A 23,313-nucleotide genomic window follows, 5' to 3' on the forward strand; every position below is an offset into this window, starting at 1 on the left:
TGTTATTCATATATATACATACATACATTCATATGTACCTACATAATACAGTGGTGGAATTACAAGGGGGTATAGTCAGTTATCATTACATATTATTACTTCCGATATACTACACAGGTAGGTACTATAGGGCAAGTTTAGGATTCGAAAATAAAAAATCGAACTTGAGATAACAATCAGACATGACACTATGATGGAGAATGCCAAAAAAGTGAGTCCCGCACCGCACGGATAAAAAAGTGTCACCTTAAAATAAGATGATGCAATCATTAAATTTCACCACCTTAAAATAAAGTGATATCCGCTTAGAATAAGATGATTCCCCTTAAACTCAGTTAAATTTAATGTGAACTTCATCTTATTTTAATGTGAATGCTCATCATAAAAAAAAACCAACCAGAAATGAAGTATTGATTTTTAAAGAAATGGCATTAGTTTGAAATAATTAATTCATTCCAAAACAAAATTTAGTGAAAAAAGACATAAGGCCAGGCGCACACATGCGATTTCAGTCGCACGATTATTCAGCCGCAAAAATGGATCACACGCATTTCAATGCCGGTAAACACACATGCTTCTAAAAAATAGCCGCGATTAAAAAATTGAAAACTGTCTTATTTTTTTGGCGACGCGATTGTCGCAAATTAAAATGGAACAAATGGACCAGCAAACTTATGCACACACTTGCGACTAAACCGAAAACGACTAAAAAGTAGCAGTCGCAAAGAGTCCAAATCATGCGCACACATTCGATTTTCAACCACTCGATTTTTTAGACGCAAGAAATGAAACACATTATTTTAATTGAGAGCGCACAGACTTGCGATTTTAAAATCGCAATGTTTAAAAAAACGGATCCGGTTCTATTTTTCGCGATTTTTTTTGCTGCACATAAGGATATATTATACAGAATATAATGTACCTGCCCGCATGTGCTACACTTGGAACCATGTTTTAAGTACATTAATGGATGTACATTAAATGGATATTACTAGAAAGTGTAGTATAGTGGCTCTTTTTTTATAAACGATAGGAAATTTAAAAGGGCAATTCCATAAAATTCATAAAAATTTAGGAAAAGATCCTCAGAAATTTACCCAGTACTATATTTCTTGGTGAAATATTGGTACTCGTGGGGCACACAATGTGTATTACACATTGCAGAGAATCTATTTCCATTTCTAATCTGGTAAACAAGCTGTCAAACTCTTACCAAATTTTGACACATTTATCACTTTACCACTTTTACCAGAGCTTACACCGTTTCATGAATTCACCTTATCATACAATCTGATCGTAGATACTATTTGTATGAAATTTTCTATTACGAACGGATTTCGTGATTGTTTTCTTTGCTGTCATTTGACCATTAGATTTGAACAGTGAGTATCTCCTGTTTTTTTTTTTATCTTGAGAGAGTGCATTTCTTTATCGAAAAACGGTCAACTTTTACCAACCAAACATAATGTTTTTTCTTGCAATAAAAAATAGTCGCGGGATTTTTTAGTTGCAAGTGTGTGCACTGTAATTTTATGTTGCGACTGCGATTTTTTAGTAGCAACGACTGAAAATCGCATGTGTGCGCCTAGCCTTAAAATCGTTAAATTTTAATATTTCAAAAAAAATCCTACGTACTTCACTGGAGTACTAGATAATAGAAGGTATTGTTAAGCTTTACACAAATTTTCAGCCCAATCAGTTAAAAACTGAAGGAGTTAGTTGGTCGCCCGATGGGAGCACAGGAGTTTGCGATCATCCTGAACTAAGCTGCCATTTAAAAAATTTCACATCATTAAGAAATTTCACTTTAGCCTATTCTGTTACCAAATTATATACCTAAAACCTAATCAAACCAAACAAACACCAAAAAGAAAAAAGTGTTTGTCCTTTGTTTTATACGCTGATGAAAATGACACTCGATTTCGTGCTTACAAAGTGTTATTACCCCTAAAATCAGGTCTATTTTATTTTCATTTTTTGATTATTTATTAAAAAAAATTGCTAATCCTTCTATGAGCCGAGCTAAAATGTATTCTATGGTTAAACATTCTGTCGTAGTATTTAATACAACCTTTGAAATTAGGCCTTTTTTCAAAACAAAACATTTAATTAGTTTTTAATATTGCGATTTTATACACAGTTTTTTAATACTACAAGAAAATCAAATTTTAATCAATTGCATTAAAAACGTAAACAAAAATGGAAGCCATTTAAAAAAAGAAAAGTTTTGTTTGTGTCTTGATTTAGGGTTATCGCTAAAGTACCTATATAAAATTATTTTGGTTCAGAAAAATGCATTTGGGAAATGGTAACCTTTTTCGGATAAAAAAATAAAAATACCAAATTCTGAATTTGCGCTTTGTGTTTATTCGAAGTAGTAAGAATAACTGACAAAATTTGATCGGCAATAAGATTTCACTTCACATAGCTTGAAAAAAAAAATAATAATATAAAAAAACAATAATATTTGATGAAATAATGAGTAATCATTTTCAGAAATGATTTGTTTAATTTTAAATAAATAAGTAAGAAAATACTTAAAATAATAAAAAGAAAAAGAAAGAAATATCATAATAATAAATAGAAACTTTAAATTTAGGAATAATTAAATTTGAATACATTTTGTATTAAGCCTGGTACGCTGCTCGCGCTAAATTTTAGCTGCCATACAAATTATCGAAAAATTTTATCTGAGCTAAAATGGATCCCATACAAATTATCGATAACTTGTATGGGAATTTTATCTTGGCTAAAATTTAGCGCGAGCAGCGTACCAGGCTTTAGACTTAAAAATGTATACAATCAAAGTATTAAATTTAAATAAAATTTTGGTGTTGCCTCATATGTATCTAACCCAAATTTTCGTAGAATCTACACCAAAATTTTTAACCGTGTACAGGGTTTATACAAAAAAAAAAATGCCGAGCTAAGAATTATCCCATACAAATTATCGATAACTTGTATGGGAATTTTAACTCGGCTTAAATTTAGCTCGATCTGTGACCAGGTTTAAAGCCTAGTACGCAGATCGAGATAAATTTTAGCTCCCATACAAAATATCGAAAAAAAATTAGCCGAGCTAAAATTTATCCCATATTTGTATTGGAAAGCTGGTGCCTGCAGCTTTGATCAATTCTGGCCATAGAAACTATGAGAAAAACCATAAAAACCAGTTTGGATCCCTGGAAGTCGGTTTTGTTTTTTTGATAAAAAGCACCATTTAGTATATTTGACATTTCTTATTTTTTATCTACGTTTATAGATCAAATGTTTATGTTTTGTTATGGTGTTTTCGTTTGGTAAAAAAAATCAATTTATTTATAGAAGATATTTAATCAGTAAAATGAAATTTTGTTGATTTTTTGTAGGAAATAACATCAAAATAGTGTCATTTTATTGGCCGTAAGATATAAAAGTGAAATAAAAAAATTTGAAGAAAAACTGAGCAAAGTACGAAGTGTTTTTTACAAAAAGAAAAGAGTTTTTTATCAAAAATGTATGTTTAAAAGTTTCAAAATAGTCATTTTACTGATTAAATATCTTCTACAAACTGTAATTCTACTAAAAGAACATAATATTTGATCTATTAACGTCGATAAAAAAACCAATAAATGTCAAATATATACACATAGGGATTTTCTATGATTTCGGGCTTAAAGCCTGGTACGCTGTTCGCGCTAAATTTTAGCCGAGATAAAATTCCCATACAAGTTATCGATAATTTGTATGGGATCCATTTTAGCTCGGCTAAAAATTTTCGATAATTTGTATGGGAGCTAAAATTTAGCGCGAGCAGCGTACCAGGCTTAAAACAGAAAATTTCAAAGCTCAAAATCTTTCTTAACTGAGCCAAATTTTAAAAACTAAGGACGCCATAGTGTTCACTGCTATGCATACTAGAATTATCTTTAGTAGATAGGAGCGCCATCTGTCGGCATTTTCAAGCAGTGTTATTAGGGTGCTGTTTTTTTTTTAAGGTGACCTTCGATTTTTGCCACTCCTATTTCAAAAATGTTTTCCTTAACAGTAAGATTAAGCACTTGTCCTCCTTTTTAAGGAATTTGTTGTTGGGTGTTTCTAACATAACTTTGAAATGAGAGTCACAAAAATCGATAGAAAAAAAAGCACCCTAATAATTTTAAATAATTTTATGGCTGAGCTGGCAACTGGGCTAAAATTCTGGGCTAACTTCATAGAAGAATACTTTCAAAAATGCTTTATATAATTTAAAAAGATATACATTCTGTTTTTAAAATTAATAAAACATCCCTTTAAGGCCCTTATTGCAAGTGTCGTTTGTCTATCGATAGACGACTTTTATCGATAGTCGATCATCGAAAATGAATTCTGGTATCGGGAATCTCTATTGTGAACGAATTTTTTTGTTTTATCGTTCGATCATTTTTAGTTTACAATTTTGCTATCGACTCAAAACAAGTTGATAAATCACAATAGCAAATAATATTTTTTAAAAGAACGGATTTTTCATCAATTCAATGGACTTCACTTGCAATTAGGGCTTAAACTAAGAATAAGATATACAGGAACGGGTGTTTGAAGAAAAAAGTGAGTGAATTTTATAAAGTAGTGTGAGTTTTATTTTACATGCTTTTTAATATGCTTGTTTTAATAAAACAAGCTTGTTTTAATAAATAAAAAAAACGTGCATGTACTGACTGCTATTCTCGTAAATTTTAGATCCGATTCACATTCGATTTACTTTAAAGGCCCCAACCCATAGAATCCGTTGCGTCCGTTCCGTCAATCCATCCGTTGAAGTTGAAGGATGGGACAGAAAGGGGTGACCCATAGAATACGTCGTACGACGGATTGCTTTTTGACAGCTCACTTCAAATTCCGAGGTGTGTTCGATATTTTATCGCTGAATGTGCACTCAGGAAGTTCTGATGCAAGAAATTTTTAACTATTACTGTTGTTCTTTTTTTTAATAAAATAAAATGCTCGACTAGATTTCATGTGGGTACTTGCTCTTCAGTTAAAAACAATTTTTCATAACAAATTATGAGTTGTAGGTATGACTTTGGCATAGTAAAATTGAACTCTACAACAGAATTTTAGTATTTAATTGATATAATTTATTAGATATATCATTAAATGTTGCTTTTATTACATTTTCTTCACAAATAAACAATTAAAGTTCACAATTCATAAAATCAGAGAAGAAAAGAACACAGTTCTTAGTTCTGAAATTCCCCGGCGTGCACTCAGAAACAGAAAATCGAACTGATCTATCGTTGACAACCAATGTCAAAGGATACGACGGATGAAAAAGTAGAAAGTTGGACTACTTCTTCCGTCGAATCCGTCAGCCTCCGTCCGATCCGTCGCTTATGGGTCGCTTCCCATAAGAACGTGTGTATTTTATAGAGCTGTCAGTTGAAAACTTCGACGGAACGGAAGCAACGGATTCTATGGGTTGGGGCCTTAACTCTTGCAATTCTACTATCCATCGGGTGAACTGCATTATCATACCTCTTTTTGACGTTCACGTGAACGTGTCAACTCATACTTTCCCCATACAAATTTGTATGGAAAATTTTTAACTCATACATAAATTTTTTTTTCTCTTGAGTTAAATCATATTTTTTTTAAATGTTTGATAATTCTGGTTGGAAAACAGTTACTTTTAAAGATCACAGGAGGTCTAATGACCTCCAAATCCCCCTTATTTAGGCCCTCAGCTTTCGATCTAGGGGGTGTCTCCCCCGAAAACATCACTTTGGGAAATAACGGACACCCTAACCTATACCTACCTATCTCAAAAGAGAAAAAACTTTACCCATATTGGGACGCCATCTAGCGTCAAAATAAAAAGCTGCAAGAATAATGACTTAACTGGGATTTATCTCACAGTACTGTGGGCTTATCTGACTATTGAAATACGCACTAATATTTGAAAGTCATTTTAAATAATACATTAAGGTCTAACTACAAAAATAACGAGGTGTGGGTTTACTTTGAGCAGGAGTGTATTTATAAAAAATTATTGCGTGGTATTTTTTTAAGTAACACCTTAAGTACCATGTGTAATTTCTTTCAAGACTATCAGCCATTATATGTATGTATATCAAATTATAGTGTCGCATACAAGGTCGTACTTTTGATATAAAATAATTATTTTTTGAAACGTGATACAAAGGGATTCACCACCACTATCGCAAGAAGCTAAAGGGTATAGGTTGGGTTGAGACAAGGATAAAACCGTTTGAAGTGGGATCAGTTCAGCGGGTAGGGACACTATTCTAAAAAAATGACCTGACTTGTAAAAATATTTATTTAAAATTAACGGTTATACACTCACAATGATGTTCTACATGATAAAAATTATGATTTATCATGATGTGCTATAACTTTTTGAAAGGCCAATATTTTGTATCCTATTTTGGCGTTAAATAAAGCTGTTTTAGTTTTTAAAAAAACTAAATTTTTCAACTCAAATTAAAAAAAAAAATATCAAACAAATAAAAAAACAAAACAATTTTTGAAAAAATTATGTTGTTAAGTACAAATCTTATTTTCAGAAGTCAAGGTTGTTATAACTTTTTAGTCCAAAACAGAAAACTGGATTCGAAAATGTTTTGTCGTGATCGAGAAATTAAAAAAAAGTGTGTGTATACTGTATACACTTGGGCGTTCGTTATTTTACGGTTTTTCGAGAATCAAATTACTAATACCTAACTATTTCAAAAAAAAAAAAATTTTAAATTCCCTCATCTTTGCAGGTTTTTAATATATCTGTCTCTATTTAATTAGTAGAAAAAGAAAGGGACACAAAGCGACCATACGTTAACGCTGTAATTCGACCCCAGGGCTAAAACTTATCCTTATTAACACATATTGTGTTTTTTTGAGAATAAAAACGAAAAAAATAATGGAAACAATCGACAGTTCTTTTGAAAAATCCTGTTCAAAACTTCGTATTGTCGTTAAATATTAACCGCCTCTCCTTGTTTTTTCCTGTAGCATATGTAGCATGCATGGGTAAAGTGTAGGTATATTAAAAAGAAAATCGCATTTTTTTAATTCGGATTTTCAATGACACGATCAGGAACTATTAGGACTAGATATGTCAACGCTAATTTCTTAACGAAAATTTAGAAATACAAGTAAATCGAGTTAGGGAGATTTTTCTTACCTAACTTTACAAAAAAAATTGTCTGAATTACCTATAAGAATTTTTTTTAAAGCTAACCAATAAGAGACGCGAAACTTGACTCAATCTAATTATTCGGAAACTTCCCATTAAAAATCATCAAATTCACCCAAGGGTGACAGCGGTGGTTTAATCGAAATCGTTAGACCTTTTTTTTTAATAAAATTTAGCCTATCAAGCTCTGTAGTTTTTTCGCGCCTCCTGTTTTAAGGTTAGAACTTAGAAGCGGATGGCAATGGTATAGTGAATGTAGTGCTTCACTACAAACTTCAAGGTGTGGGTTCGATCCCAACCTTAGGCAGCATTCTTTTATCGATCCCCCACCTTGTATGCCACCCGAGAGATAATAATTCTTCAATTGTTCAATTCACTGTACCTAAAAAAAATATCTATTTTATCTTTCTATTCATTCTTACTAGTTCCGCGCAATATGCATTTTAAAAACCTTAGGTCTTACAGGCATATGCCTATAGATAAAATTATTATTGTTAAAATTAATATTATTATTAAAGAAGCGAATAGCGCGGTAGTAGGTATTTATGTATGTAAATCAATGTTTTTATTTTTCAATCATGTTCTTGTCAATATTTTATCTCGATGAGGAAAGAGTTACTGCATTCGCAGACTGCCCTGTAATGTTCTAAAATCAGAATAAATACCTATTTTATTTAGTGAATTGTTTAAGTATTTTTCCCCACATTCTCTCTTTCTGAATAACTGAGAATACAGAAATATTAATCAAAGAAAATAATAGATTTACAAAACAATAAATTTCGCACCCATGGCCCAATCAAGGGACTACATGGTACATATATTTAAATCTCAGACCCTTTCAGCCTAGCAGCCTGTTTTCTGTAAAACAATTAAAAAATTTCTCATAGCAATAAGTGCGAGACGTTCTAGTCTCATGTCTCATAGTTTATTTTTATAAATTTATTTTTCCAGTTTTTTTATTTGTCCAAGGTTATCTTAAGTTTGCTACAAACAAAATTGTTCAAAGTCGGTGTTCGTATTTTGAAGGATAGTACCTTACCTTAAGTCAATTGTTTCTTCTTCACCAGCAAACAAGTCGAAATCTAGAACAATTTTCTTTTTCGTCGGTGTATAACGCCTATGTTTTATACCCACTGCATCGAGCATCCTTTTAGAAGCATGATAAGTAGGTTTTTCATGATGTTTGTCGGAAACATAAATTACTTCTTTAATTCCAGATTGAATAATGATTTTTGTACATTCGTTACAAGGAAATAGCGTTGTATATAGTAAAGCTCCAGTCAAGTTTGCACTGTTTTTATTCAGTATTGCATTCGCTTCAGCATGTACTACATACATCTTTTTGTCATTAAAAGGATTTTCTTTGTCCTTACACCAAGGAAATTCCTCGTCATTACAATTTCTTGGAAACCCATTGTATCCTACTGCTAGTATGAGGTTATCTTTATCAACAATACAAGCACCTACTTGCGTGACCGGATCTTTACTTCGTTGTGATGTGAGCAGTGCTGTTGCCATAAAGTAATCTTCCCACGATAAATAATCAGTTCTCTGAGACATGTTTGGTGTTTGTGCTAAGTACTACTAAAATATTATTGTGCATTTATTTAATAAAGAAGAGATAACCTACCCAGCGTTTACTTACTAGTAAATAGAACTACAAGCATCTAAAGTGGAATATTTGGTACAGAAAAAAATGCCACGCTGATTTTGACATATGTGACACAAAATTGTTGGTGTATACCATGCATCAACAAACAAAAATATATATCGTTCCCATTGAAAACAACAAACGCCATTTTTATTTTAGCAGGCAAAACGGGAAAGCAGTTCACCAGCTTTAAAGAAAAAAAAGTATCTATACATGCATTTCTCGTTTTTTACCTCAACATTTTGTATACGTTATTAACGGGGCCTAATTACATTAAAGAATGCCTTAGTTAAGAAAAAAATACATATTTAATAAAACCGCTTAAGAATTCATGTACCAATGTTCTGTACATAATTTTATTCAAGTTCTTGAATAACAAATATAATGAATAGGTATTTTAATTTCATATTGATAATTAGTTTTCAAAAAAGTTCAAATAAAAGAGATATAACGAAAATATGGTTTCAAAAAAAAACCACCATAACTCTTAAACCGAAGGTTTAATCGAAAAAAGTAATTTAACATATATTGTAGTAAATTAAATTATCTTCAAGTTTGCCATACATTTTTTTCTCTAGATTCAAAAATACGTGAGTTATGTGAAAAATTGAAATTTTTATTAAAAAAGACAAAATGGCGGCCAAATGACTCTAGATGCGATTGTGCAAAATGTGGTTTTCGACTCTTGTCTTGATACTCTTTCGAGCCCTGAAGTCAAAATGTGTTATAAATTTTTTCCCAGACCTCCATATAATAAAATCTAACTTTCTCGTATACTAAAATGCGTGTCTGGCAAAGGTGTTAGGCCCATCCGATGGGTCTGGCAGCTGCTTACAAAAATTATTGTACTAGTTCCCTGAGTATCATATATAAAAATCAGCCTTGAGAAAATAAGGAAAGTAAGTACCTACGTATTTTTTGTACCTTTAGCACTTGTTACCGGTAAAATGGCCGTCGGCACAAGGTAGCCGGTATCCATACACTTACAGTATGTCCTAGCACTAGTAATTCCATACATTTTATTATTGAGAAAATAAGTAATACCTGGCGGCCCTGGGATCTTGGACTATAAGTTCATACTTTTAATAGAATGTTGAAAGTTTATTTTTCAATTTTAAATATTCTTTTGGGTCTGAATTGGATTTTGTTTAAGATGTAGATAAATCGAACGCATTCGTGAGACGTCTTTGCCAGATTTATTTGACTTTGGATTAAAGTCGCATAGTTTTGCAATACGCTCCCATTCAGTTCCTGGTTCTATATCTCCATTTTCAAAAGAATCCTGCTTCTCAGCTCCCCGACTTGCAGCTTTAGTTTTGGCAATTGATTCTTCAGTTTGCCTCAGCCAGTCTCCCAACTCAACCTTAGCTTGAAGACGAAGCTCTTCTTTTTTTCGTTCTTCTTCCTTGTCTTTTTCTTCTAGACGAGTCTTTTGTTCTTCACGCCATTTGCGAATTTTTTCAGGTTCAACACGGGCTACAGACGGTTGCGACCCGGAATCAATTGGTTCGCCTACATTTTGGATGATTTCGAAACTTCCTGTCGATGACTCGAGACCGACACCACCTGTATTAACGCTGTCTTGTAACAAAGTGTCTTGTGCTGGTGGCAGGACCTCGTCCTCTAAACCAGCCAGAGCGCTTTGTTCACGAGCCAAAAATTCAGCTGCTGGATCGACATCTTTGGGTTCAAAATCATCACCAAAATCCATTGTAGGGCGTTTTATCAGTTTGCTAATAAAGAAGGGCGTATATTAAAGTGAATTGATTTTTTCTTTTATTTTGAAGACGAAGATATTATTTTCTCAGAGAATCTTGTTTTGTATTAATACAATTCGAAGCACTTACCTGCTAAATAAGTTTTGGTTTACGTTTTTTGTATAAATTATTTTATCCAAAAAGATAACGCAGAACAATAGAAAAAATATTTGGTTTTTGACACAAGATATAACAGCAGTCTTGCATGGGACTTTTGTGCTATCGTTTGGATTTATCATCCAAATTACCATCCACAAAGGGAAAATCGAGTTCGGCAAAGCGTGTTTTGTTGTGTTTAAAATTTTGTTAGAAGACTCTACACGAAGACGTAGACGCACAAGATGCACATGAGAGCAAAGGAGAAATCGATCTTTTTCTCTCCCTTGTTCTTATGTGAATCTTGTGCGTCTACGTCTTCGTGTAGAAGTCGTCTTGTAGATCTATGGAAGAGTACTGCACTGCCTCTGCAGGTAGAATTCTTGGTTAAATTTTTTTTTTTCTCTTGCAAGTACATAAAACATTTCCAAAAAATAATTTTTAAAGTCGCGAAGAATATTACGCATTCGAGAGCATTCGCACACATAAATGGACACGCCTTATAAACAAAATAATTTTAATCGTTACGTTGCGTCACTCTTGTCACTCTTCATTCTACGTTACATTTACAAACGTCAGTTTGTTTGTCCTCCCACTGTCGAAAAATAGTTTTGTAATATGTGAGAACTCAAATTATACCTGGAAATATTTTATTTTTAAAAACCATTCTAGCAATCAAATCATCTGCAATGGCAACTTCAATGATTATGAAACAATTCAAGACTGAGGAGAAAATTGCTAGTGAACCCTGGCCAGACGATGCTGTCCTCTATCAGCCTTATGAAGTGGAGCAAATACTTTTAGCAGAAAATGCTAGTTGCCTCGCTGTTAAAGCTTACCTTAAGATGTGTAATATTCCCTATTCTGTAAGGTCGAGTGCTAATGCTGAATTTATGTCCCCTGGTGGAAGAATGACCAAGTTGCCATTTATTAAAGTTGGAGCATTTATAGTTGCTGAATTCGAACCAATTGTCAACTTTGTGGAACAAAAAGAGTGTGCTATTGGTCAGTGGCTAAATGAAGATGAAAAGTTTGATTTGCGTTCGTATGTGTCCCTGGTAGAGAACATTTTTACCAACGCCGAATTGTATATTTCATTTTTGGATAATGAGGTTTATAAAACTGTAACCGAACCACGCAATGGATGCGTGTTCCCGTGGCCATTGAACACAATCCAGAACTTTAAAAAACGGCGGCATGTATTGAAACAACTTAAAGTTTACCAATGGAGCGATATGAATCTGGAAGACGTTCTAGAGAAAGTTGTCAAGTGTTGCGAAACCCTCACAAGCAAGCTGGAAGAAAGTGGCGGTGCATTCTTTTATGGAGATGAGCCTACGGAATTAGATGCAATCGTGTTTGGTCATCTATTCACCATATTAACAACTACACTCCCAAATAATCATTTGGCACAAAGTATTCAAGGGTTTAAAAAGTTACTAGACTTTTGCCAAAACATAGATAGTAAATTCTTTCAACTGTCATAAAATTTTATTTCAAAGAATATACCTAATAAAAAAAATAAATAAAAAAAAAACAAAACATTTTACTCAGTATTTTTTTTAGTCAGGTCAATGAAAGATAACAGGCTAAACATTTTGTAAATTTCGGTATCTGTATATTCTTTAACTAATTCAAAAAATCTCATGCCCCCGAGTCGCGATTTTCATGATGAAACAAGGAATGCAATTTTATAAAATTAACAATGAAATGATTGATTTTTCAATCAAGAACTTATAACGACCAACATCAAAACAAAAATTTGGACCCTTTTGTTTTCTAGTGGTTACACCACGAAACCACCTGCTCATTTTTGTATTTCCTTCCAATATTAAAAGCTCAAAAAATAGTTCAATGAATTCTCTGATCAACAAGTTAACATTTAGTCAAAAACTAAAAAAGACTAATGATTCTGCAATCTATAGAATATGTAAATTTTTTTGGTGAGATGATTTACTTTATTTCAATTTTAATACTTATTGTCATACGTATTGGCGGAAAATTTTAAACGACATGCTAAAACCATTTTAGTGTGTAAAAAATAAAATGAAGTGGAGTTTTTTTTAGGAGAAAAGAAAATAATACTTGATTAAAGCTTTATTAAGGACTTAAGAAGACCTAACATCCTTATTCATGTAAAATAAGATGACCCTGAATTTTGCAGACAATTTAACTGCTGGTCTTTGGACTTCTGCCACTCAAACGATTTTAAAAAACTTAGCGGTAATCACTTCGTCTCAATAATCGATACGCTATATTTAGTTTTTTTTTTTATTAACTGTTTTCACGAAGATTCGGACAAAAGAGTATTATCATTTTTTTCGGGATCCCATTTCATTTAATTTCTTTCCTATTTTTTTTTTTTTTATTTCAAATAAATTTCTCGCTCTATTCCAAGACGTATGGTTCCTTTACTGCGCGGACCATTTCTGCATCAAAAAATCTGGAGTGCAAGACACTTCGAGTAGCGTCGTGTTCAAACGACTCGGTCAGTAAAATGATCAGAAAAAAACACAAAATTTTGAAAACAGAATAGAGAAAAAGTTAGAAGTATTTCCTTCAAGAATTTCCCTTGATTAAGTACTACTTTAGTTTTTAATTCTTAATCAACAGTGCCAAAAATCAGAACTACCGGTCTGATGTATGTATAAGGTTACTGTACAATATTACTTGAAAGAATATGAAAATATGAATTATAAAAAAAATTACGATGAAAACAAAACTATAGATTTCTTTTTACTTCTTTTATTTGAATTCAAACTCTTAAAAATATCATAAAAAACTGTGTGTAACCGGGCAGTTTTCTTACACTTTCTAATTCTCATACCAGGATGTAGTTTTTAATTCGAGATATCTTTGCTACCTCCATTTTTAATCGCACGTTCTATACTGCATACCATTTTTCAAAAGGATAAGTCCAACATTCAATGTCTTTCTTTATCTACTTTTGTTAGAGGAACAGATAAACGATTTCGAAGGGAATGAGTTTGTTGATGACTCAAAGCTGAAATAGATTGTCGTCGTGTTATAATTTGGTGCACTGGCTTTTCCATTGGTGGTAGTGCAGTTGATTTCTGAGGATTACTTTTTTTGGTCGGTGGTGGATCTAATTTGGGATAGAGATTGTATTGTAAGAAAATTGTTCATATAAAATTAATTATTTGTTGTGCTTTCCTAAATGCATGCTTACAAAAGATTGACTAAAGCATAGCTTTCGCTGATGCAAGCAACTTGTCCTATAAATAGCTGATTATTGCATTTCATCAAAAAAGGCGAACAAGTAAATTTTGATTTTGTTCAATTAAATTGAACGAAAATGTTTACTTTGTATTATTTCTTGAAAACACATTGTTAGGTTTGAGCTCTTGACGATGAACTCCATTTAAATTCCAAACTATTTTTTTTAAGAAACATGAAATATTTCTAAAATAGCTTTGTTTAATTAATCTGTTTTGGAGTGTTCAGAATGGAAAAGTACAACTTGTTATAAGAAAAAAAATTGTGTTCCGAGTAGCATTTACTAGATAGCAGTTCAAAACAGCATTTTCTGCACTTCAGAAAACTACATTATGAGATAATTCTGAAGGTTAGGACCATACTCGTATGTATTCACCGATCAGATCAGATAAAATAAAAATCATAATTTTTCGCTTGTGTTAGAGGGGTCATGAAAAAATTTTGCTATTCGCTAAAAGAACGTTAGGTTCACGAGTACAGATATAACTTCAGAGTAATCAGAGACTTTGTATATTTACGATTTAGTGCCAATTTTTCTTACAGAAGTACAAATTTTAAACGAAGAATTACCCTTGCTTGTCGGTGTTTCTTTATGTAAGAATGCCTTAAAGCAATAAAACGCTTTTTCAAAAAACTGGAGAGACCCTTATCATGCCGGTTCTGCTTTATGAACATCTTCTTGAGTGTATTTTGGGTGTCGATAAAAAGAGAAGATTCAATGACGAGCTTTGAAGTGTCATCGATCTGGTCCAAAATATAATAATAAAACTGCTGGTATGACAAGTTGTATTTAGAGATCGATGAATCAGACTGTCAAGTGTTTGAATGCAATACAGATGTAGTTGGGTAGATCAAGACCTTACATTTGCGGCATGCACAAATGAAAAAGATATCAATAAAATATGTGGCGTAAATAGTTGGAGAATTTTATTCCTAAAATGTATGTTGTTAAATTTATATATTTGTTGTGTGATACTATTAGAGAGTAAAGTTATTTTTTTCTGCACAGAAGAATTTGTTTTACTATAGGAAACTATATGTATGTATGTAAACCAAAAATTTTGTTTTTTCATACGATTTCAGAGCCCGATTTGTGGAATCAATTTGAAGTGTTTATGAGTGATTAGAGCTGGTTATTTTTGAAAAAAAAAGTGAAAAGCTATTTTATGATCTTTTTAAAAGTAACTCCTCAATTATCATGTTTACCTTTTTTGCTTCAAAAGCGGAAAGATAGCTAATTTGGATTATTTTCAAAGAGAAATGCATAATACCAAATTTGAGTACTGGTCTTATTTTGTTGGTGCTCATTTCATGTAACCTGATATTTATATCTGACTCAAGTTCAGTCTCAGATCTAAGTAGGTTTTATTGTAAATTTAAATATAGAACCTGTCCCGTATTTAATATATTACCTGCCCCCTATTTCATATCTGTGGTATATAGTGACAATGGAAGAGGTTCTTTACACAAAGACTTAGGCTTAGAATGAACTTAAGCTCTATCTCACTTTTCAGTACGTTTTCTAGAGATCTGTCTCAAGAAAATTAGATAAATCTCAAGAAAATGTACTGAAAAGTGAGATAGAGCTTAAGTTTAATTGCACATGACCCTTAATTTAAGCATTTTAAAATTTCTCCGAAGTCAGAACTATTGGGGTATACACCAGCCTTAATATAATAAAAAAGAAAATGGATCTTTTCCAATAATTTGCGTGGTTAAGATTTAAATTGATCTAAAACAAACATCTTACATTTAATATGTAATTGTGGAGGCCATCAGTTGGTTTATTTAAATATTTTTTTTTAAAGGCACCTTTATGACAGGTAACTCAAAAAGCGCTGATTTGGGGATAGAAGTAGTATATCACGAAACAACAAAATTATACATTGAAATATTATAATGTAGTCAATTAGGAATCGTCTGGAATTGAAAAAAAAAGAATTAAATTGTCAATTCGAATGAGTTTGGGTGAAAATGAACTTTTTAATGAGCGCGCCAAATGATTCAATGTTATAACAATTATATTTTAAAACAGATAAAAAAACCCAACACAAAAAAAAAAAAAATGAAGTGATTATTTGTGCCTAGTATGACCCAGATGATATGGATCGAAGTTTATAGATTTTTTTTTTGAGATGAATGATAGGTTTACACTCACCTTTGAGTAGTGAAAGTCTTCTCTTCATCAATGGTTTTGGAACTGATAATTCAGTAATATGCTTTGATGAATTAATATCATTTGGTGATCGTTTTTCCGTCTTGATAGGATTGTTCTTTGTTGTTGTGTTATCATTTATCGGATCCTGATTCAAGGAGGGTTTTAATACATTGATTCCTAAAGAACTTTTGCTAATAAGTGTAGTTTTTGGCTTTGGAGGCTTCATATTTTTTGAAGTTTGGCTGTTTAATGAAGTAGTTGAGGAACCATCGGTTAAGTTACGACTCTCATTTTGCTTCTGTGGGGATTTAAGTTTTTGTTCAACTTGTTTGTGGATTCCCACATTCAACCAAAAATCTAGCTGAGTTGCCCGAGATTGGGTTATTAATTTTTGACCATCTGGATACTTGCTTAAAATACCTTGCAGTTTCTGAATAGTCTTATATAAAGTTTCGGGTGAAACTAGCCCATAATCGAATAGTGAACACATATGTAATATAAAATTGCGGTATAGATTTTTTTGAATGATTTCTCGTCCCTTTGCATCTAGAAACATATCACAGGCCAATGAAAGCTGACAGTCGCCAACGTATCCATTTTTCATTACATGCAGGTTCCATAGTTTCATAAGTTCCTTTTCACCTTCATTCACATCCGAAAATTCGTCAATCATTTGAACGGTTTTTTGACGCAGCCAAAGAGGATCGCTTTCTCCCTCGGAATCGATATCTAGCTCCTTAGGATGAACAGGTAAACACGTTTCCGTGTGGTGATAGAGCCTTTTAAAGTTCCGTTTAAATTATGTGCAAGAAGATTCAGAGATCATGTATGTACAACTTACCTATTATGACCTGTTATATACGGTCTCTGGTTCGTTAAATCATCTTCGTCCAAAACAAGAAACTCATCAAGACAAGTCTTTTGACGACGTGGACGACAAACAAGCAAATTTGTTACAGATGTTCGCCTTACTGGCCCACATGTCCTCGCGAATGAACATCCAGATGGGCCCACTAAATCATACGGTGATCCTGCATATGAACCATCATAAGAATCATTGATTGTTACATCTATTCGGGCTCCGTTGCCAGCTGGATGATATGTGAAGTTAAATCGAGCATGACACAGTTTTAAGTGTTTTAATAAGGCGTACAAACGCAAACAATCTAGTCCGCACCACGGACATACCACCTCCTGGGTGTATTCCGTTTGCTGTCGTGTGTTATTGCTATAGATAAAGTTATAAACTATTTGAAGCTTCTCTTCAACTACATTTTTGGGTTTCAAGGCATTTGGCTGCATGCTTATGGAATTATCGTTGTTGTTGTTAAAATTTGTAGGTGTTTTATTGCTTTCGGTGTTCTGCATGTCGGGGACTACATTCTCACATATATCCTTAGCATCGACAAAGTTTGATATGGATACATTTGACCAATTTAATCGAAATTTAAGCATAGGACATTGATTGAAGACTTCGAATTTTAAGGTAATTGGGATGTAACTGTCAGGTAGTGTTTCCCATGTTCTTTTCTTTGGTGAAAAACACTTGAGACTTGTTGAAGAAAATTCCTGTAGGGCAGCTTCATACTCTCCTTCCCCGATACTTCCACAATTCTTTTCAAAAACAACAAGTTCGCATCCAAAGTTTGTTGAACGCAGTTTTGGTCGCTTTGAAGGCATGTCTAGAATGCAAATGAAGATATATGCAATGTTTAAATTCGAACGAATATTTAATATGGGAAGATATATAATAGACTTATTCAAAGAAAAATTTAACTTTTTTTGTTCAAAGTTATATCGAAAATATTGTTAAAAATGATGAAAAAAAAAATTCTGTAAAAGTAAGAATATTAATATTAAGTACTGCCGCATCGCAAATTTCAATTTCCCATATGATTTACATGGGAAAGATTGTGTTTTAAGTTGAGAATTTTATAACTTTTTAATGGTTCTTAAAAAAAGCTAGGCTAATTCCTTTTTTTTGTACATAATTGAAAAAGAAGCTCTTAATAATTTTGTTCATAAGCCGCCGCGCTTGGAAGTTATGCAACTTTAAAATATAAAATGTCATCTTTTTTCCAATTTTTTGACGCAACGGGCATCAAAGATCATAAAGACATTGTTTTACATTCGATTTCCCAAGGTTCAATAGTCCGAAGGTAGAGCATTCGGTCAGTAACTTAGAGTGCCCGTATAGGGCCAGTGAGTTAGTTGTAAGTAATTGATAAGTAGCCTAGTTTTTATGAATTTTTGTCTAGCCTTAAGATAGTTTTAAGATGATGCGTATTTTATTCGTAACTCAGTACTAAGCTCAGTAAAATTTTACACGGTAAACAACAACAAATTATTGCTAAGGATAAACAAAAGTTTTTATTTGTTGGTTTACAGAGAAATTTTGTTTATACACTTATACATTTTTGACACTTAAACAATATGGGATTATAAAAAATAAATAGATGTTTAAAGCATAAAATGTTTACCTCAGTTAAATACTGATTACCAATAAAAAAATGATAAAAATAAAAATGAATTTAAAATAAAAAAAAAAATCAGTCAGGGGTTGGGGGTACCCAGTTCAATTCCCGGATGGGACAAAGAATTTTTTTTTTAATCTTTTTCTTTTATTTCCTTTTTTAATTTAAAAATTTAAAGGAAACAAAAATAAATAAATAAATACATACTTTTAAGATCTAATTTCACATCCGTTTGTTTTCAAAAGCGATAAATCCAATTTTCAAAAAAGATAAATCCAAAAGCGTTTTTTTTTTTATATATTTTCAACAAACTATTGGTCCAAAAACTAAATATCTACCAAACGCTATTCTATAGCTGGGGAAAATTCTATAGAATATATTTTTTATAAATAATTATCATGTTTTGAAAACAAATTAACCTAAAATTAACAATTATTTTACATAAGCAAAAAAAAAAAAACAAAAACATCTCAAACTTAATGCAAGTTTATCAAATTTTTTTATATACCTTTTTTTCTCGCTTTCCTTTTGCTTGTGAGGAATTTTGGCAGTTAAATCGAGAAATTATCTCGATAATTCTTTTACAGACACAGTTTAATTCACATTTCAAGTTTATATAAGAAAATGATTTGGCCTGGCTTTTTTGATGAACTATTAAAAAGTAGGTAATAAAATTCTAAACTCAAAAACGGAATCTTTCCCATGTAAATCATATAATGGGAAATTGAAATTTGCAATGCGGCTGTACTTATTTAATATTGAGGACTTAAACTTTTACAGAATTTTTTTTCATAATTTCCAACAATATTTTCGATATAACTTTGAACAAAACAAAATATTTTTTTTTGAATCAGTCTAATATACGGATTTCCATGGAATAGTGGAAACGAATTTTGAACAAATTATTCAGATTTTTTTACTCTTTCCCAATAGAAAATTACTACATACTAGCCGACCCCGCACTCAAAATTCGAGTACCAATTGTAACTTTATTTATGCTCAAATAAGCACACTATATAAATCACCTTATTTACTACTAAGAATATGCAACACTTAATTTTATTCGAAATTCGAGAATGTCTTCGAAGGTTCACGTCTTTGCTTTTAAAAGTTTCCACTTCCAGAAGGGAGAGGTTCAGCACATTTGTTTTTGTTTTTTCCTCAATTTTAATTTATTGTTTTTATCTATTTCGGTAAAAAAAAATAAATAAAGTATACATTCTGCACATCTAGATAAAATTTCCTATCGTTCGGTATATAATTTATGCCCCTTCGGTTTTTGTTGGCCGCGTATTTTGTACCACAAAATAAGTGTTTGCCGTTTTATTATATGATGATGATGATTATAAACGGCAACTCTATATGCAAGTTGCAAGGATAGATTCTTTGTTATATCGTCGGCGTAAAGCAAAATTGTTCTAAGTCTTTAAGAAATCATATGTACTTAGAACAATTTTACTTAACGCCGACGATATTTACTTATAGCTGGAAATTGAATTCAGGGAGTATAAATAATCTAAAGCATTTTTAAAGCATAAGCCTGCCAGCTACAGAAGAATTTCACATGAACGTGACGGAAAAAACAAGCCCACAGAAAACAAGATGAATCCCCTTCTGATTGCTAAAATAAATAATCATTTAAGCAAGCTTTGTTAAGTTAAGTTGTAAGTAATTGATAAGTAGGCTAGTTTTTATGAATTTTTGTCTAGCTTTAAGATATTTTTAAGATGATGAAAAATAAAAATGAATTTAAAATTGAAAAAAAAAAAAAAAAAAATCTGCGAGTGGGGGTACCCAGTTCAATTCCCGGATGGGACAAAGAATTTTTTAAAAATATTTTTCTTTCATTTTCTTTTATTTTAAAAATTAACACAGATTTCACAGATCTTTTTATATAACTGTAACGAATACTTTTATATGAAAAATTATTGACTAAAATAAAAATATTAACTAAATAAAAATAACAATTTTACATTGATTTTTTATTCTTGCAACAATAAACCGCAGGTAACATAAGTTACCAAATTATTGTAACGTGAGTTACTTTAATATCTTCATATTTTTCGTCGAAATATTGAATAAATGTTGTGTTTTGTCAATAATTTTAAGATTGTATTTTTTTGTATATGGAATCTTCATTAAAAACATATTAAGATTCTAAATTTCACAGAAAAACTTCATACTGTCGGACTCTTAAAACTCGTGTCCGATTTTTGTAACGTGAGTTACCAATAGACTTGAATTTTTCCCAAGCAAAAGCTTAAAATAAAGAAAACTGTTTCACTTAATTATGAAGATCATAGTTATGCTTATGTTAGTTATGTTATTATTCATGGACAGTATTTTGGTATCAATTTATAGGTATAATATACCTAATTGGCAAAAAAAATCTATTTATGTAGGTATTGGAAATATTTGTGAATGTAGGTAACGTGAGTTGCCATGGAATTACCCTAAACAAGTTTAAAAATTCTTTAGATTTATGATACGCACCGGCTTCGTCGTTTCCTAAGGCAGAATTATTGTTGAACATAGGCAGAACTTCGACTCTGAATAACACCTTGTAAATGGTGTGTTGATCGCTCAGCGGACGCAAAGCTTGCATTGGAATGCACACTGCTGGATATTTGTCGACATTCGCTGGCGGATTTATAGTCACACTTGAAATGTGAGTCTGAAAAAAGAAATACATCATATTCTCATATTCTTACACCCACATTATTCACATACCAAAATCTCCTGAAAATCGGCATTGCTCTCTTTGCGCTTATTTTTTGTTATTTTGAACATTGTCGTGTGAACGTTGACCATGTCTCCGGTTTTCCACTCCTCATTTTCTTCGTTCTTGTCAAAGAGGCCCATAAACACAATATTCAAATAGTTACCCACAGTATCAGTTTTATGTGAAATCGTGTCGAGAAGTGTGTTTACTTTAAAACTCGAACGCTTTTTATTACTCCTTGACATTCGGTCTTTCATAAAGCTCAGTGTTCGATTCAAAAATATTGGCTAGGTTAAAGTAAAAATAAGGTAAATTAAAATAGGCAGGGAACTAAAACAACAATCTTACACTTGTGCCATGACGATTCCTCAGAAAACGATAGATTTGAGTGGGCTCTGCAAAGGGAAACACAGGCAAAAAATTTATATAAAAAAAAAAAAAACAAATACTTACTTTCGAATGCTTGTAAAAATAGTTCCTGATCGGCCTGTATGCCACTCAATTTGTACATATCCAAGTCTTTTTCCCTCTTTTTTTGAGGTGGCATTTTTTTAATAAAAGAAACAATTGTTTATTAACAATTAGTAATCGTATTGGACCTGTTAAATAGCAATTTATTTTGTTTTAAAGGAATTAGTGCAGGCAGAAGTAGCGGCGCGAAAATTATTTATGTCTGGCTCGTTTGTGAATTGACAGGTTGTATTTAATTTTCTAGAGGTTGGTATATCTGTTGTCGGCAACGTAGTGTCATTCAATTTGAATTGTTAGTGATGAGAAAAATCGATAAATCGAAAAATGCACACTTGGAGTTACTGGGTTTTGCGGAAAAATTTAATCGTATTATGCTGTAATAATTGTGTATTTATTTACTCTATTATTAATTAGCAGCTCACGAAGATGCTAATATGAAACAAAGAAATTTGGTTTTGCTTTTGTTAACAGTTTTATTATCTCTTTCATAGATGTATTTTTCGATATTCAGATATTATCGATAACTTTGAAATTTGCCCATAACTAGTTGTGGCAATGGTAGGGTAGTTTAGTATGTAGAAAAGAAAAAAAGAACGAAATACGTCAAAATCTCAAAATGGATGCAGTTAGCAGTTATCTTCTTCTTCTTTTGAGGGGGCAAATGCAAAAAAAATTTATGGCTGCCGATAATCTTTGCAATTGAACTGTCACAGAGAAACAGGTAGTAATATTAAAAAAAAAAACTTAAAAACAGATTTTAATTTTTAGTCCTTTTACAGGGTGAAATGTGACCGGGACTTGTCTGGCTGGACTTGCTTCTCACAGAGAAGCAGGTAATAATGTTAAAACAAGAAAAAAAAAAAACAATCAAAAGCAAATAATAATTATAATAATTCTTAGTCCATTTACAAGGTGAAATGTGATTGGGACTTGTGTGGACTTGCTTGACGTTGTACCATAGATCACAGGTGTGTTTCACTCCTGAACTGCAGATTGAATTGCTCTTGTCAAAAGTTTGTTGGATGCACTTGTGTCACCTCCACAGTGATTCTCAAAAGCAAATAATAATTATTATAATTTTTAGTTGATTTACCAGGTGAAACGTGATTGGGACTTGTGTGGACTTGCTTGACGTTGTACTATAGATCACAGGCGTGTTTCACTCCTGAGCTGCAGATTGAATTGCTCTTGCCAAAATTTTGTTGGATGCATTTGTGTCACCTCCACAGTGATTCTGTTGGCCAGGGACAGCAATGATATTCTTTATGCTAGATGTGTAGGATTCCCAGCTGTGGTGTTCTACCGTTCATGTGGTGGAAGCAACATTTTGAAATAAAAATTAATTTTAATAATTTTTTTTTTATTATTTTTGTTATTTTTTTCTTCGTTAAAAAAAAATTAGCATCAGAACCAGGGATTGAACCCCGGGCCCCTGTCGCCGAATTCAGACATCTAGACGCGCTCGGCTACCGAAGGGTAATTTTTTTGCCGTCAAAAAATACGTTGTTGAACTTTAATATTCATATTTACCAGCCATTTAAAATTTTAAATAATTCTACTAATTGCCACCACTAAATTT

General features: G+C 32.0%; 4 protein-coding genes and 1 long non-coding RNA gene across 10 annotated transcripts; 2 read left to right on the plus strand and 3 right to left on the minus strand.

Annotated features, from left to right (window-relative positions):
* Positions 1-7,935: 7,935 nt before the first annotated feature.
* Positions 7,936-9,144, minus strand: LOC129917711 (probable deoxycytidylate deaminase). Of its 5 annotated transcripts, none has more exons than XM_055997778.1 (3): positions 8,799-9,144; positions 8,208-8,742; positions 7,936-8,152 (listed from the first exon to the last, which is right to left on the minus strand). In XM_055997778.1, exons 2-3 carry the CDS (start codon positions 8,726-8,728, stop codon positions 8,125-8,127), a joined length of 549 nt encoding a protein of 182 aa, XP_055853753.1. In that variant the 5' UTR covers positions 8,729-8,742; positions 8,799-9,144; the 3' UTR covers positions 7,936-8,124. The 5 variants fall into 5 exon arrangements, with proteins under 5 accessions (XP_055853753.1, XP_055853754.1, XP_055853755.1 ...); XM_055997779.1 differs by having other exon boundaries at positions 8,208-8,749; positions 8,814-9,143; XM_055997780.1 differs by having other exon boundaries at positions 8,208-8,752; positions 8,799-9,143.
* A 755-nt stretch (positions 9,145-9,899) lies between these two features.
* On the minus strand, positions 9,900-10,839 carry LOC129917710 (clathrin light chain-like). The gene is made up of 2 exons (XM_055997774.1): positions 10,667-10,839; positions 9,900-10,552 (listed from the first exon to the last, which is right to left on the minus strand). Exons 1-2 carry the CDS (start codon positions 10,825-10,827, stop codon positions 9,934-9,936), a joined length of 780 nt encoding a protein of 259 aa, XP_055853749.1. The 5' UTR covers positions 10,828-10,839; the 3' UTR covers positions 9,900-9,933.
* Positions 10,840-11,159: 320 nt separating this feature from the next.
* On the plus strand, positions 11,160-12,201 carry LOC129917708 (metaxin-2). 2 transcript variants are annotated; one of them, XM_055997772.1, is made up of 2 exons: positions 11,160-11,292; positions 11,345-12,201. In XM_055997772.1, exon 2 carries the CDS (start codon positions 11,362-11,364, stop codon positions 12,157-12,159), a length of 798 nt encoding a protein of 265 aa, XP_055853747.1. In that variant the 5' UTR covers positions 11,160-11,292; positions 11,345-11,361; the 3' UTR covers positions 12,160-12,201. The 2 variants fall into 2 exon arrangements, with proteins under 2 accessions (XP_055853747.1, XP_055853748.1); XM_055997773.1 differs by having other exon boundaries at positions 11,264-11,285.
* A 1,202-nt stretch (positions 12,202-13,403) lies between these two features.
* LOC129917712 (polycomb protein Su(z)12-like) lies at positions 13,404-21,968 on the minus strand. The gene is made up of 7 exons (XM_055997781.1): positions 21,717-21,968; positions 21,612-21,658; positions 21,272-21,550; positions 21,035-21,215; positions 16,909-17,749; positions 16,068-16,846; positions 13,404-13,778 (listed from the first exon to the last, which is right to left on the minus strand). The coding sequence occupies exons 1-7, from the start codon at positions 21,808-21,810 to the stop codon at positions 13,597-13,599; spliced, it is 2,403 nt and encodes an 800-aa protein (XP_055853756.1). The 5' UTR covers positions 21,811-21,968; the 3' UTR covers positions 13,404-13,596.
* Positions 21,969-22,320: 352 nt separating this feature from the next.
* On the plus strand, positions 22,321-23,086 carry LOC129918880 (uncharacterized). Its single transcript, XR_008773014.1, has 4 exons — positions 22,321-22,455; positions 22,514-22,567; positions 22,635-22,747; positions 22,819-23,086. It is a non-coding gene; the product is annotated as an uncharacterized LOC129918880 (long non-coding RNA).
* Positions 23,087-23,313: the final 227 nt, after the last annotated feature.

This window comes from Episyrphus balteatus, chromosome 4 (assembly GCF_945859705.1).
Source record: "Episyrphus balteatus chromosome 4, idEpiBalt1.1, whole genome shotgun sequence".
Classification (NCBI taxonomy): domain Eukaryota; kingdom Metazoa; phylum Arthropoda; class Insecta; order Diptera; family Syrphidae; genus Episyrphus; species Episyrphus balteatus.

Bases quoted from the DNA above. Each gene is read 5' to 3' on its own strand.
- LOC129917710 (XM_055997774.1), bottom strand. From the start codon at position 10,827: ATGGTAATTTGGATGATAAATCCAAACGATAGCACAAAAGTCCCATGC. The intron at 10,553-10,666 runs GTAAGTGCTTCG...CTTCTTTATTAG, and splicing joins AACCAAAACTTATTTAGCAG to CAAACTGATAAAACGCCCTA.
- LOC129917711 (XM_055997778.1), bottom strand. From the start codon at position 8,728: ATGTCTCAGAGAACTGATTATTTATCGTGGGAAGATTACTTTATGGCA. The intron at 8,153-8,207 runs GTAAGGTACTAT...TTTTGTTTGTAG, and splicing joins GAAGAAACAATTGACTTAAG to CAAACTTAAGATAACCTTGG.
- LOC129917708 (XM_055997772.1), top strand. From the start codon at position 11,362: ATGGCAACTTCAATGATTATGAAACAATTCAAGACTGAGGAGAAAATT.
- LOC129917712 (XM_055997781.1), bottom strand. From the start codon at position 21,810: ATGCCACCTCAAAAAAAGAGGGAAAAAGACTTGGATATGTACAAATTG. The intron at 21,216-21,271 runs GTATGTGAATAA...TTCTTTTTTCAG, and splicing joins CCGATTTTCAGGAGATTTTG to ACTCACATTTCAAGTGTGAC. The intron at 13,779-16,067 runs GTGAGTGTAAAC...ATCCCAAATTAG, and splicing joins AAGACTTTCACTACTCAAAG to ATCCACCACCGACCAAAAAA.